Below are 14,508 nucleotides of genomic sequence, written 5' to 3'. Positions count from 1 at the left end.
CAGGAGAGACGCAGAGTTTGGGTCTGAGGATGGGGCTGCGCAGTGCACATTTTTCTGCTTAAGAGAGAAGAACCCAGGATATACGTGTATTTAATTGGGCAGCAGTGCGGACTCCCTACATTTTGAGCATACAGGAGCCAGCCTTCCATGGTACTACTGGAAGGACCCTCGTTGGAGACATCGTAGGGATTCTTAACCGTAGCTGCATGCCAGAATCACCTGAAGAGCTTTAACATATTGATGCCTGGGCCTCCCTCTGAAGAGTGAGAGTTTGAAAAGATCTGCAAGTGATCCTCAGTTCAGTTCAGTTGCCCAGTCAAGTCCGACTCTTTGCGACCCCATAGACTGCAGCACACCAGGCTTCCCTGTCCATCATCAGCTCCCAGAGTTTACTCAGACTCATGTCCATCCAGTCGGTGATGCCATCCAACCATCTCATCCTCTCTCGTCCCCTTCTCCTCCTGCTTTCAATCTTTCCCAGCATCAGGGTCTTTTCCAATAAGTCAGTTCTTTGCATGAGATGGCCAAAGTATTGGAGTTTCAGTTTCAGCATCAGTTCAGTTCAGTTCAGTCGCTCAGTCGTGTCTGACTCTTTGCGACCCCATGAAGTCCTTCCTGAATGAATATTCAGGACTGATTTCCTTTAAGATTGCCTGGTTGGATTTCCTTGCTGTCCAAGGTACTCTCAAGAGTCTTTTCCAACACAGCAATTCAAAAGGATCAATTCTTCAGCGCTCAGTTTTCTTTATAGTCCAACTGTCACATCCATACATGATTACTGGAAAAACCATAGCTTTAACTAGACAGACCTTTGTTGGTAAAGTAATGTCTCTGCTTTTTAATATGCTGCCTAGGTTGGTCATAACTTTTCTTCCAAGGAGTAAGCGTCTTTTAATTTCATGGCTGCAGTCACCATCTGCAGTGATTTTGGAGCCCCCCAAAATAGAGTCTTCCACTGTTTCCATTGTTTCCCCATCTATTTGCCATGAAGTGATGGGACCAGATGCCATGATCTTAGTTTTCTGAATGTTAATTTTAAGCCAACTTTTTTGCTCTCCTCTTTCACTTTCATCAAGAGGCTCTTTAGTTCTTCGCTTTCTGCCATAAGGGTGGTATCATCTGGATATCTGAGGTATCATCTGGATATCTGGATATCTGCAATCTTGATTCCAGCTTGTGCTTCATCCAGCTCAGCGTTTCTCATGACGTACTCTGCATGTAAGTTAAATAAGCAGGGTGACAATATACAGCCTTGATGTACTCCTTTTCCTATTTGGAATCAGTCTGTTCCATGTCCAGTTCTAACTGTTGCTTCTTGACCTGCATACAGATTTCTCTGAATGCAAGTGATCCTAATGTGCAGCTAAAGCTAAGACTCACTGATCTATAGCTCCAGGGAAGACTTGAAATTATACCAGAAAAATGTGATAAAGTCTACAGTCAGGAACAAGTCTACACTTAAACTAAAAAAACCCTAAATTGCCTACAATAGTCAAGGCATTGTTACAAATAAAACACAGTTACTGCCCCCAAGGAACTCATGGTCCAATGGACAAATCAGAATGTGAAATTATTACAACACAGCAGTGTGTGCTACAATTATGTCATGTCCAAGATACTATGGGAGTAGAATGGAAGAAGCAATAAATTATGGCTGGGAAAGTTGGAAAAAGGCTTCCTCTAACTGGTACACTTGATGATTAATTACCTTCTTAACATTAGTTCAGTTCAGTTCAGTTGCTCATTCATGTCTGATTCTTTGCGATCCCATGAATCGCAGCAAGCCAGGCCTCCCTGTCCATCACCAACTCCCAGAGTCCACCCAAACCCATGTCCATTAAGTCGGTGATGCCATCCAACCTCATCCAATCTCATCCTCTCTCGTTCCCTTCTCCTCCTGCCCTCAATCCTTCCCAGCATCAGGGTCTTTTCAAATGAGTCAGCTCTTTGCATCAGGTGGCCAAAGTATTGGAGTTTCAGCTTCAACATCAGTCCTTCCAATGAACACCCAGGACTGATCTCCTTTAGGATGGACTGGTTGGATCTTCTTGCAGTCCAAGGGACTCTCAAGAGTCTTCTCCAACACCACAGTTCAAAAGCTCAATTCTTCGGTGCTCAGCTTTCTTTACAGTCCAACTCTCACATCCATACATGACCACTGGAAAAACCATAGCTTTGACTAGATGGACCTTTGTTGACAAAGTAATATCTCTGCTTTCGAATATGCTATCTAGGAACTTTCCTTCCAAGGAGTAAGCGTCTTTTAATTTCATGGCTGCAATCACCATCTCCAGTGATTTTGGAGCCCAGAAAAATAAAGTCAGCCACTGTTTCCACTGTTTCCCCATCTATTTGCCATGAAGTGATGCGACTGGATGCCACAATCTTAGTTTTCTGAATGTTGAGCTTTAAGCCAACTTTTTCACTCTCCACTTTCACTTTCATCAAGAGGCTCTTTAGTTCTTCTTCACTTTCTGCCATAAGGGTGGTGTCATCTGCATATCTGAGGTTATTGATATTTCTCCTGGCAATCTTGATTCCAGCTTGTGCTTCATCCAGCTCAGCGTTTCTCATGATGTACTCTGCATGTAAGTTAAATAAGCAGGGTGACAATATACAGCCTTGACGTGGATGTACTCCTTTTCCTATTTGGAACCAGTCTGCTGTTCCATGTCCAGTTCTAACTGTTGCTTCCTGACTTGCATATAGGTTTCTCAAGAGGCAGGTCAGGTGGTCTGGTATTCCCATCTCTTTCAGAATTTTCCACAGTTTATTGTCATCCACACAGTCAAAGGCTTTGGCATAGTCAATAAAGCAGAAATAGATGTTTTTCCAGAACTCTTGCTTTTTTGATGATACAATGGATGTTGGCGATTTGATCTCTGGTTCCTCTGCCTTTTCTAAAACCAGCTTGAACATCTGCAAGTTCACAGTTCATGTATTGCTGAAGCCTGGCTTGGAGAATTTTGAGCATTACTTTACTAGTGTGTGAGATGAGTGCAATTGTGCAGTAGTTTGAGCATTCTTTGGCATTGCCTTTCTTTGAGATTGGAATTAAAACTGACCTTTTCCAGTCCTGTGGCCACTGCTGAGTTTTCCAAAGTAATTACCTTTTTACTTTTCTTTAAGAAAAAAGCAACTTAGGCAGAGAGTATAGGACCAGCAAAGATACAGGCTAGAGGATAAAAGTGCAAAGAATCAGTAACATCTGAAGCAGTTCAATTTCTGGTTATGTCAGCCACCAATGAGATGACACTCTTCATGTGTTCATACCCTCACCTTTTTTGGTTCCAGAGCACAGAAGAGAACAGAGACTCCTGTGCCAGCCATGGTTCCCAGGCAGCCCTGCCCCTCTTTCCTCACTCTGGCTCCAGAGAAGGAGGGCTTACTTGCTGGGCACTTGCTGAACCATCTTGGCCATCTGTGTCACCAGAAGTGCTGGCAGAAGGGTGAAACATTAAAAGAGCAAGAAAGGAGAAAAGGCCTTTTGCCCTGATAAATTATTTGTCTCAACTGTAAGGTATAGTTAGAGAAGAGGCAATGAAGAAAGGAAGACGACCTCAACGGAGACAGGTTCAGGCAAGGAGGGGCGACAGTCGTCTAACAACCAGGCTGAGCGCGTGCAGGATCAGGGAAGCTTCATATTTAAGGGGAGGTTTTGCAGAAGCGATACGGGAAGATTTAGGCGGATGAACAGGGGTGGAGGGTCCCCGGATGACGCAATCTGCCCAGAGTATCGGGGTGGGACTTAAAGTTCAGTTTTGTGTTCCTGGAAGTCAGGTGGTTCAGCAAGGGCCCTTGAGGTCTTTATCTTCTTTTCTAAGCCGAAAAACTCCTTCACCAACCTCTCAGTCCTCAAAAGTCTCCTCTCTGGTCGAAAAGTGCCTCGGGAGAACTATCGTTTTAATATCCAGATCATTTTTCTATTTCTTTTAGGTCCGAAATGATCCCGCTTCTAGAGGAGGAATGTGTCCAAAGTTCTCTTTGAGTTCACCCTTCGCTGAACGTAAACTTGGGGGGAGGCGGGCGGGGAGCAGTGGGAGAAAGACGGAGAGGTAGGGAACAGCCTGTCAGGATCTCCTGGACATTTTATAAGAAATTCACATTTCTGGAGAGCCTCCTAGAAATTCTTATTTGGCAGGCTCGGGGTTTAGGCCAAGATTTTTTTGTTGTTGTTTGTTTAACTCCAGTGGCTTCTGTTGAACTGCCCCAAACCCGGCTCTTGGGCCCAGTTACTAAAGGCACTTCCAATACGGGGATTGCTTCCGGTTCCCAGCCCGTGGCGGAGGGGTGGGGCTGGGGGGGCGGTGCAGAGTGAAACCTCTGTCCAGGTAGCTGGTGCGCACTTGCCCAGCCTTCAATTGCCAGAGCAGAGGACCGAAGGTTCCCAAGCTGCCAGTGCGCAGGCGCGGCTCGTTCGACCTCCCCCCCCCTACAGACCCGCCCCCGACGCTTGTTCTGGGGACCCTGGCGTGGTGGCCTTCCTCTCGCGCAGGCTCAGGACGGGTCTCGGGAGGCGGGGCTGGAACCCGGGTGTTGCTTGGATATTTGTGGGTTCAGCTACACCTGGTGCGCAGGCCAGCCATGGGGGTTGCGCCCTGAGCCAGTGACAGAGTGCGAAGTGTCCCTCCGTCTGCCCGCCTGCGAGGGGCTGAGGAGGCCTGGAACTGGGCGCAGAGTTGCAGGGCCGATCGGTTCCCTGTGAGCTCTCCAGAAGCAATTCTGGAGGAGCGCGGGGCACCGAGATCTCAGGTGTGGCTGTGGCCATTTCCTAGTGGTCTCCGTGGGAGCTGGGTCCCAGAGTTCGGTCTCCAGAAGGAGGGCGGCGGCCGGGCTTCTGAGGCGTCTGGGAGTGCGAGAGGAGAAAGAGCATCGCCTCCCGCAGTCACAGCCGCAGCCGCACTGCGCTCAGCTGGGACGCCAGTCTGGGTTTGACAGCCCTGCTGTGGGTCCTGCGGGTCGGCTGGGCGTGGCTGCACGAAGTGGGGATGCCCGGTGTCATCCGGTTCGCTCCCCGCTCCCTGATCCCCGGGAGGATCGCAGGGCCGCCGCCAATGACAAAGATTTGGACTTAGTGAAAGGACTAGCCCCAGCTATGGACTCCAGAGTTTCAGGTTTGGATATCGAGGGTGCCGCGGGCCGGAACCCTCCTGGGGAGTCAGTCTGGGTCTAGGAGGAGAAGGAAGACCATAGGATGAGGGCAGGGAGTCCCACTGGCGGGGCAGAGTCTGTCCTTGGGATTTCCCAGGCAAGAACATTGTAGTGCGTTGCCATTTCCTTCTCCGGACCCAGGGTTTGAACCCGAGTCTCCTGCATTGGCAGGCGGATTCTTTAGCACTGAACCACCTGGGAAGCCCTGACCTTATAATAAAGGGGCTCTTAAAATACGCTTTAGAGACCTAATGATGCTTTAGAACACTCAAGAAAGCGTCTCAGGAAGACCTGGCCTCTGCACTACTTCCCAAGGAGAAGGGGAGAGGTGTGACTTCCGCAAAGTCCCATATCTTTATGTGGTCTTGTCCTAGGCCTTATTTTGTCTTGTTAACCTGTCTTATACCCTCAGGTGACATTTAAAGTTCCTTGAAGTACTTCTCCATGTTTATATTTTCAAAAGGCCTAATATAGGACCTGCATATTGGAGGTCCAGTGACTACAAAGGAGTGGCCAGACTGTGGTCACCCCCCAGCTACCTACAGCTTGCTGTGGCCTATGGACACGGGGGGGCCTCATGCAGCAGTGTGCACAGGCAGCCTGTAGCTTGTCCCTCAGCTCCCTTAGGTCCAGCCTTATCCCGGGAAACCATGCGGGTGACACACTGACTTGGGGAGTCTGGGAGCTGTAAATCTCATGAGGGTTAGCCTTCCTTATGGCTCCTTTTACCTTCCTAGTTCTCCCTTCTCAGGACCCTGCTCTTCCTCCAGAGAGAGGCCTAGGAGAAAAGGGAACAGCCAGTTTATTCCTGAAAGCCAGACCTCAGGTAAGTTGGGGTTCTCTTTAAGTTTTTCTCAAATGCCTGTTTTGCCTCCTTTTCTCTGTTTTGCCCCTTTTCCCTTGTTTGCCAAAGGGAACTGGACCCAATTCCTGCTCTGCAGGAGGCAGAGCCCATCAAGGCTTTTGCTGGTCTCCTTTCCCCAGGGCCCTCTGCTCAGTGAGACTGGGCCCCTGTGCACGTGTTATCTTCCTGGATTAGTGTGGTGACACACTGAGGACCCTGGCCTTGGGATTGGCGGGGGGAGGATCTTTTATGTGTCCTGGTTCTGCTGTCTGGTTATAGCTCCCAGTCCAGTGTTCTCCTTGGCTCTTGGCTCTGCCCTCCAGAAGTTCCTTCCTTTTGCAGTATCTCCCTTGGTTGCATATGAAGATGATATTAAACTTTTTTTGAGGGCTAAGCAGCTTTTTTATCCTGAGTAGTTTGATGGCCCAAGGATTGTTTCAAGTCTTGCACCTTCAGTGTGACTCTCAAAAACCTGACCAGCTTTTTGTGCATTTGCTTCCATTAGCTCCGTATATCAATAGCTTTTCCCACAGTTGTTATTGAAATATGCCCCTCTCTTTAGACTAAATTGTGGAGCTTTGGGGGTTTGCTTGGCAAAACCTTACTTTTAGTCACTCTGAGCAATTTGGTCCCACTGAGAGGATTTACTGGGAGCCATAACTGAACTGAAACAAAAGGTCTGACAATCACACTCATGACTTAGTCCTTGCCATTAGGCTGGGTTTTAATCATCTTTTGTCATGCAAAAGCTATATCTATTTTGTCTTTGACCAGTTGGAAATGAGAATTCATTAAATCTCCAACCTTGCAAGTCCTGGAATTTCTGGGACACTTTCTTCTTCTTTTAAAATATTAAAAAAAATTTTTTTTTTTTGCTATGCCATGTGGCATGTGGGATCTTAGTTCCCCAACCAGGGATTGAACCCACTTCCCCTGAATTGGAAGCCCAGAGTCTTAACCACTGGACAGCCAGGGAAGTCCCTCTGGACACTTTCTTTGCCTTACATTTTTATTTTGCAAATCAGCAAACTCTTAGACTAATTTTTGTGTGTGTGTGTCATACTTTTGTCAAATGTAGCCAGTGACAACCAGCTCCTACCACTGATGTTATATTTCCCTCCTTGTCTCATCACATCACCAGCTCATGCTTGCATTGTTCCTCTTTCAAGTTATTGCATCAAGTTTTACCACACAGTTCACCACTAAATTACATGGGTTGCCGTCTTGCCAGTTGCTGCCTGGCCCTGAAGCCACTATCACGTATTTTAGGCTTTTGTATTATGGCAGAACTCCACCTGGAGACCAGCTTTTTTAATGAGTCAGTTGAGGCTAGTTATACTGTGATAACACAGCAAATCCTGAGGCGCTTACACCAACAACAGTTTATTTCTTGTCCACATTACATGCAAGCTATGGTTTTGCCCCACATCTTCACTCTGGGATCATTTGCCATTCTTAGAGCAGCAATTGTAGAAGCTGACTGTGAAAGCTTTTGCTCATAAGTAGCTCATGTCACTTGCTTCACATTCCAAATATGAAAGTGAATGACTTGACTACACCTGAGTCAGTGGGGTAGGAAAATCAATTCTATAGGGAGGGCCAATGAATATTTTGCACAAATAGTACAATCTATCATTTGGCTCACTAAGGTAGTGAGTTTTCCACATTTGATTATTTTGGACTGCCTTTAATATAAAATTGTTAGTTTGGCTTATTCTGTGCAATCAGTATCTAAATGGGATTTGACTTTTAAACATTTTGAGGGGAAAGTAAAAGGAGTTTATACTACCTTCACTTACTTGCTTTTTAGTTCATAGTTTATGGCTTATTGTACAATGTAAGTCAATTGAAAGTATTGTCGTTATAGAGGCTGACAGGATAGTTCTGGCTGGGACCCACAGAATGGTTGTACCTTGTGAAGAACTGAGATCTGGGGTTCTCACTCTTAACTTTGCACATTTAGGAACTGAAAAATGATTAGGCTTTTTGGGGAGATGATTTATATTAATCAGACTCACAAAAGACTTACTCATTCACTGTCAGTCCATTTGACATACTTTCACTGAACTGTGTGCTGGCAGCTCTTATGGGATAAGTTATTCTAAGCCCCAAATGATTTTATTTGGCCTTAGTAAGAATTGTAATCGAAATCCTAGGCCACAACTTTCAAAAATACTTAGTTAGAAGACTATTGACACTATGATACACTCAGAATGCAGAGTTTGTTATTTTTATTTTATTTTGTTTTTTATTATTTTATTTTGTTTTTCAGTTTGTTATTTTTATTTTAATCAGTTTGTTATTTTTAATTGATTCTATTTAAATGTCACTAAATTGTGAGACATTCTGAAAATTGAGGAAATGGATTGTATTTATTTCTCCCACATAAGTGGAGTGTCTCTAAAGGTTTGATTCTCCTGAGGCCCTGATTATATTCCTAAGCAGTTTGATGTTGAGATCTGTGGGCATTGCGTGGGATACTGAGTAGTAAGGATGACACAGTCCCTGGAGCAGCTTAAAATGTTTTTCAGATGGTAAAACCTGGCATTGCGATAGCCAGGAACTTTTGGAATCCCTTCTTGTACACCCTAAGGTTCTATTCAGACACCCGTCTCCCCTTCTCCCAGGGCCATGAGTGTGCTCTCCGAGGGTGCAAGGTTGTCTTCTGTGTTTCAGGACCTGATGACATTTGAGGATGTGGCTGTGGAATTCACCTGGTGGGAGTGGGGGCAGTTGGACCCTACTCAGAAGGACCTGTACTGGGAGGTGATGCTGGAGAATTTCAAGAACCTGGCCTCCCTGGGTGAGCTCAGCTCCTCCAAAGCCCAGAGCCTGCCCATCAGGCCATCTTTAGTTCCTTGGTGTTTAAAAGCTAGGGGTGTCTGGGCCTGTTGGCTGACTTTTGCCCTGAAATTCCAGAATTAGACATTTATTTTCTCTTGGGGGCCAGGAGATTCAGTATTTTTTCTCCTTGTAGGAAAGTCCCGGTGTATGTGAGATCAGAGTAAGACGCTTTATGACTTCACCATGCTTAGTTGCAGGCTGTCCACAAGCCTTGGCCTCTTACATACCCATACCATGATCCTTTTCCTTCTCTACCACCAGGGTTTCCAGTGTCCAAACCATATATGATCTGCTAGTTGGAGGAAGGGGAAGAGCCCTGTATTTTAGAGAGAGAAATCTCAACAGGTGTCCACTCAGGTGAGAGTCAGGCTAAAACAACAGTATACATCATAAGGGCCAACTGTGACTGGAAAGTTTTTTAAACCCTTGGTCAGGGGCCTCTTCTTTGAGAAGGTGCGGTCACTTGCTAGGAGCCCTTTTCTTTGAAAAGGTGAAGTTGCTTGCCAAGAGCCCTCCACTCCAGTATTTTGAATACTTGTAGGCTTCCATAATGTTTTCTGGTATGAAAAGATGTTCATTTTCTTCTCTAGTGTTTATCTTTCCTTTGTTTCTTGTGAGTAATGTAGATAAGAAATAAACATCTGCCCATCTCTGCCTACCCTTCAGGGTCCTTGGGACTATGTGTCATCACTAGATGTCACATGGTCAGTGTTAGATGGAGTCTAAGGACCAACAGTTGTTAAGTCCTATTCCAGCAGGGATAATAAAGAGTTATCAGCAGATCAAACAGAACAGTTAAGTAGCCCAGAAATTAAAGGGCTACCAGCAAGGACATCCTGACGGATGACATCAGGAAGATCAAGGTGAGGACACTTCAGGCTTGATTAAGTTGGACTACAACAGAGGTGGTTCTAAGAACAAAGACCACTTCTTACCAGCTCTTGATGGCATCTCTTTGAATTCCTAGGTGACTTGAGACGTCGGGGTGGTAGGCTCCACCCCTTGGGACAGAATTCCAGACACAAAGCTCTCCTGCCTGGCATGCGCCGCTCAGGCATACTGCAGGAGATGACAGTCTGTGTCTGTGTCCATCTTTGAAACAGAATCAGCCTCAGGCCAGAGCTGAAGCTCCCCAAAGCAGGGCTCAAATCCTGAGAGCGCAGGCTGGGCCTCCGCACTCCAGAAGAGGACAGACAGGGGAGATGCTGATCTCTGTATTGGCACTCTCTTGATCATATTTCCCTCCAGAATGAGGGCAAGGGTCTGGCCTCTGGATCTAGTCTCACCATCAGTATCTGTCTGTTTACAGTGTTCTACAAATATGGTGTGTTTCAGAATCTCTAGGGGAGCTTGTGAGACACTCAGATCCTCAGGATCCCCACAAGACCTACTGGCTCAAAATCTGGCCTGTGGGAGCCCTGCTTAGGCATTGCCAGTCATTTCTCTCTTCAGAAGGGTCACTATTATTGTATTAGCTTTCTACTGTTGCTGAAACAAATTGTCATAAACTTAGTGGCTTTAATCAACACAAGTTTATTATCTCATAGTTCAAAACTCAGAATCAAGTATGGGTCTCACAGTGTTAAAATCAAGGTATCAGCATGGCTGAGTTCCTTTCTGGAGTGTCTAGGGGACAGTCTGTTTCCTGTTCATCTGTGTTGTTGGCAGAACCAATTCCTTACAATGGTCAGACTGAGTTTCTCGTTTTCTTGCTGGCTATAAGCTGAGGAGCATTCCCAGCTTCTAAAGATTGCTACATTTCTTGGCCCGTGGGTCCCTTCCTCCACCTTCAGAGCCAGAAGTGATGGGTCGAATCTTTCTCACACCACATCTGACTCAGCCAGGAACTGTCTCTGATTTTGAGAACTCATGTGATTAGACTGGGCCCACCTGAATGACTCATGATAATCTCCCAGCCTCAGGGTCTGTGCCCTTAATCACATCTTCAAAGTCTCTTCTGCCATGTAAAGTAACATGTTTATATGTTCCTGGGATTTGAATACATAAATATGTTCAGATGGACTTGGACATCTTTGGGGGATAATTATTCTGCCATCACAGTTACATGCAGTAATAGATGTTAAAGGTATACAGTATGTATATTATACTATGTATATAGTACATGATAATGTGTGGTGTGGACTGAGGTGTTGAGGGAAGATTTTGTGGAGGGCATCTTCCTACCCTCTTCTCATCTTTACAGTCTTTGGATTTACCTTGTGTTACTGTTGTTCAGTAGCTAAGTTGTGTCCAACTGCAACTCCATGGACTATAGCCCTCAAGGCCCCTCTCTGTCCATGGACTTTCCCAGGCAAGAATACTGGAGTGAGTTGCCATTTCCTTCCCAGAGGACCTTCCTTATCCAGGGATTGAACCTGCATCTCCTTCACTGCAGGCTGATTCTTTACCACTGAGCCACCAGGGAAGCCCTTACCTTGTGTACTGGAGTCCCAACACTGTTCTCTCAGGCTTTTCTAATCTCCAGTTACCTGCTTATCTTATTCTTGGCACTTACAAAATGTTCTTTAGACACACACCATTCTTGGAAGAGACTGTACACCTCTTTTAGGTATTATTTTAAAGGTTAATTATCTTATGTCTATCATAGGACTTTACTTCCTCTTGGCGTATAGAACAGGTAATACCAGCCTGTCTTTTTTGTTTTTTTTTTTTTTTTCCAGACTGGGAGAGAAGGCCTCAAGCCAAGAAACCTATGCTAAGTCAGGGACTTTCCAAAGAAGAATTATTTCAGAGAGCATCAGTGGAGAAACACATTAGAGATGAATTCAGGTCCTCCAAACTGAAAGCAACCTGTGGTTGGGATGACCAGGTAGAGATATATCCAAAAAAACAGGAGAGACATCTGAAAGAAACGTCACTCACTCAGAAATCTCCTCCCACCCCTAAGAGAGGTCATGAATCGAGTGAATCTGGGACCAGTTCAGGTTTAAGATCAGTCCCTATTAACCAACACCATGTTCCCACAGGAGAAGGATACTATAATTGTGATACAGAATTCAGACAGATTTCAGGGAGAAGTGACTCTCGGAGAACCCAACCAGGGAAGAAATCTTGCAAATGCAATGAATGTGGGAAGTTGTTCCATTTCCAGTCAGAACTTCAGCGCCATCAGAGACGTCACACTGGAGAAAAGCCCTATGAGTGCGGTGAATGTGGAAGAGCCTTTGGTCATATTTCATCCCTTATTAAACATCAGAGAACTCATACTGGAGAGAAGCCCTATGAATGCAGTGAATGCAGGAGAGCCTTCAGCCAGAGTTCCTCTCTTGTTCTACATTATAGATTTCATACAGGAGAGAAACCCTACAAATGTAATGAATGTGGAAGGGCCTTTGGTCATACTTCGTCCCTTATTAAACATCAGAGAACTCACACTGGAGAAAAGCCCTATGAATGCAGAGAATGTGGGAGAACCTTCAGCCAGAGTTCCTCTCTCATTGTACACTACAGATTTCATACAGGAGAGAAACCTTACAAATGTAATAGGTGTGGGAGAGCCTTCAGCCAGAGTTCATCTCTCACTCAGCATTATAGACACCATACTGGAGAGAAACCCTACAAATGTAATGAGTGTGGAAGAGCCTTTGCTCACACTGCCTCCCTTATTAAACATCAGAAAAGTCATGCTGGGAAAAAAACCCTACGAATTCAGCCAATGCAGGAAGGCTTTCAGCTGGAAAACACACACCACTAAACCTCAGAGGATATACTGAATTATATATTAGAAAGCAATCCTAGGAGTGCAACGAATGTGGGAAGATTTTTGGTCAGAGGACACATTTTGCTCAACATCAGACAGGACACACCAAACCGAAGCTCTATTAAGAGGGGGTGGGCTTTCATCATACCTCCTCCCTTATCAAACACAAGAGAATTCAAACCAGTAAGAAACTATGTGAATATAATGGATTTGGAAAGGCTTTAGTTAGTGGGCCACACATTCAACATCAGAGAGTTTATTATTTAAAAAAAATTTTTTGATATGAACCATTTTTAAAGTCTTTATTGAATTTGTTACAATATTGTTTCTGTTTTATGTTTTGGTTTTCTGGCCATGAGGCATGTGGGATCTTAAATCCCTGACCAGGAATTGAACCCACACCCCCTGCTTTGGAAGGTGAAGTCTTAACCACTGGACCACCAGGGAAGTCTCCATACATGGGAGAATTTATACTGGGGGAAAGCCTCATCAGTGTAATCAGTATAGCACAGGCTTCAGTCACATAGTGTTTCAAAAGCACACAAAAATCCCTGAAACAACTCCAGATAACTCATACATATTTTACATTAGTAACAGGTTAAGTTTTCTTTCAAAGGGCAAAGTGAAGTGAAAGTCGCTCAGTCGTGTCTGACTCTTTGTGACCCCACGGACTCTACAGTCCATGGAATTCTCCAGGCCAGAATACTGGAGTGGGTAAGCCTTTCCCTTCTTCAGGGGATGTTCCCAAACCAGGGATTGAACCCAGGTCTCCTGCACTGCAGGCAGATTCTTCACCAACTGAGCCACAAAGGAAGCCCCATATATATATCCTTTCCCCCCGCAAGTGTCCTTCTCTAACCCTCACTCAGGTCACTTTATATGCCTGGATGCCTGCAACTTTGTAGCTGGTTTTTGCCTAACATAGTCCCTTTCTCTTATGTATCTCTGGCCATGTTAATCATTCTCATCAGTGGGCACCTATCCTGCCACCCTGTCCTGCCCCCCAAAGCCTCTGTTTTGCCTATAGGATAAAGGCTCACCTCTCAGTTTGACATTCAATGCCCTCCTCAGTCTGCCCTAACCTCTTGCTGTTCCTGATAAGAACCTCCATTTCAGACAAACTAGCTTGCTTGCCATACCTCAAACATGCGTCCACACTTTCCAGCCTGGGCTGTTCTGCCTAAGCTGTTCCACCAGCCAGGCATACCCTCTCCACTATCTAAAGCCTGGTGATCAGTCAGAACCCTATTCAAATGTCCCCTCATCTGGGAAGAAATCTCTTGAATACTGATGGGAAGTCAGATCTTACTCAATTGCAATTGTAAAAGCATCTGTTTTTCCATAAGTATTATTTTTAATTACTGATTTCTGATTGTGCTGGATCTTCATTGCTGCACACAGGCTTTCTCTAGTTCTAGAGAGGGGGCTACGCTCTAGTTGTGGTGCACGGGCTTCACACTGTGGTGGCTTCTTATTGTGGAGCACGGGGTCTAGGGGTATGGGCTTCAGGAGCTGTAGCATGAAGGCTCAGTAGTTGTGCTATGAGGGCTCTAGGGCGTGTAGGCTTTAGTAGTTGAAGCACAGGGGCTCATTAGTTGTGGCTCTCAAACCTTAGAGCATGCATGCTTCAGTAGTTACAGCGCTTGGGCTCAATAGTTGTTGAATCTAGAGCATGGGCTTAGTAGTTGTGGCGCACGGGCTTAGTTGGCATGTGGAATCTTCTCATTCCAGTCCCCTATAATGAAAAGGACATCTTTTTTAGGTGTTAGTTCTAGAAGGTCTTGTAGGTCTTCATAGAACCATTCAACTTCAGCCTCTTCAGCATTACTGGTTGGGGCATAGACTTGGATTACCATGATATTGAATAGTTTGCCTTGGAAACGAACAGATATCATTCTATCATTTTTGAGAATGCATCCAAGTACTGCATTTTGGACTCTTTTGTTGA

At 45.3% G+C, this 14,508-nt stretch overlaps 1 protein-coding gene across 3 annotated transcripts; it reads left to right on the top strand.

Moving 5' to 3' along the window:
• Positions 1 to 3,066: 3,066 nt before the first annotated feature.
• Positions 3,067 to 14,261, top strand: ZNF514 (zinc finger protein 514). Of its 3 annotated transcripts, none has more exons than XM_027554546.1 (3): positions 3,067 to 5,114; positions 5,903 to 5,977; positions 11,521 to 14,261. In XM_027554546.1, exons 1-3 carry the CDS (start codon positions 5,096 to 5,098, stop codon positions 12,552 to 12,554), a joined length of 1,128 nt encoding a protein of 375 aa, XP_027410347.1. In that variant the 5' UTR covers positions 3,067 to 5,095; the 3' UTR covers positions 12,555 to 14,261. The 3 variants fall into 3 exon arrangements, with proteins under 3 accessions (XP_027410347.1, XP_027410345.1, XP_027410346.1); XM_027554544.1 differs by adding an exon at positions 8,672 to 8,798 and having other exon boundaries at positions 3,067 to 5,977; XM_027554545.1 differs by having other exon boundaries at positions 3,067 to 5,977.
• The last annotated feature ends 247 nt before the right edge of the window (positions 14,262 to 14,508 follow it).

Source organism: Bos indicus x Bos taurus, chromosome 11 (genome assembly GCF_003369695.1).
Source record: "Bos indicus x Bos taurus breed Angus x Brahman F1 hybrid chromosome 11, Bos_hybrid_MaternalHap_v2.0, whole genome shotgun sequence".
Taxonomy (NCBI): Eukaryota; Metazoa; Chordata; class Mammalia; order Artiodactyla; family Bovidae; genus Bos; species Bos indicus x Bos taurus.
The sequence above is the reverse complement of the archived record's forward strand: the minus strand, read 5'-3'. Positions and strand labels throughout refer to the sequence as shown.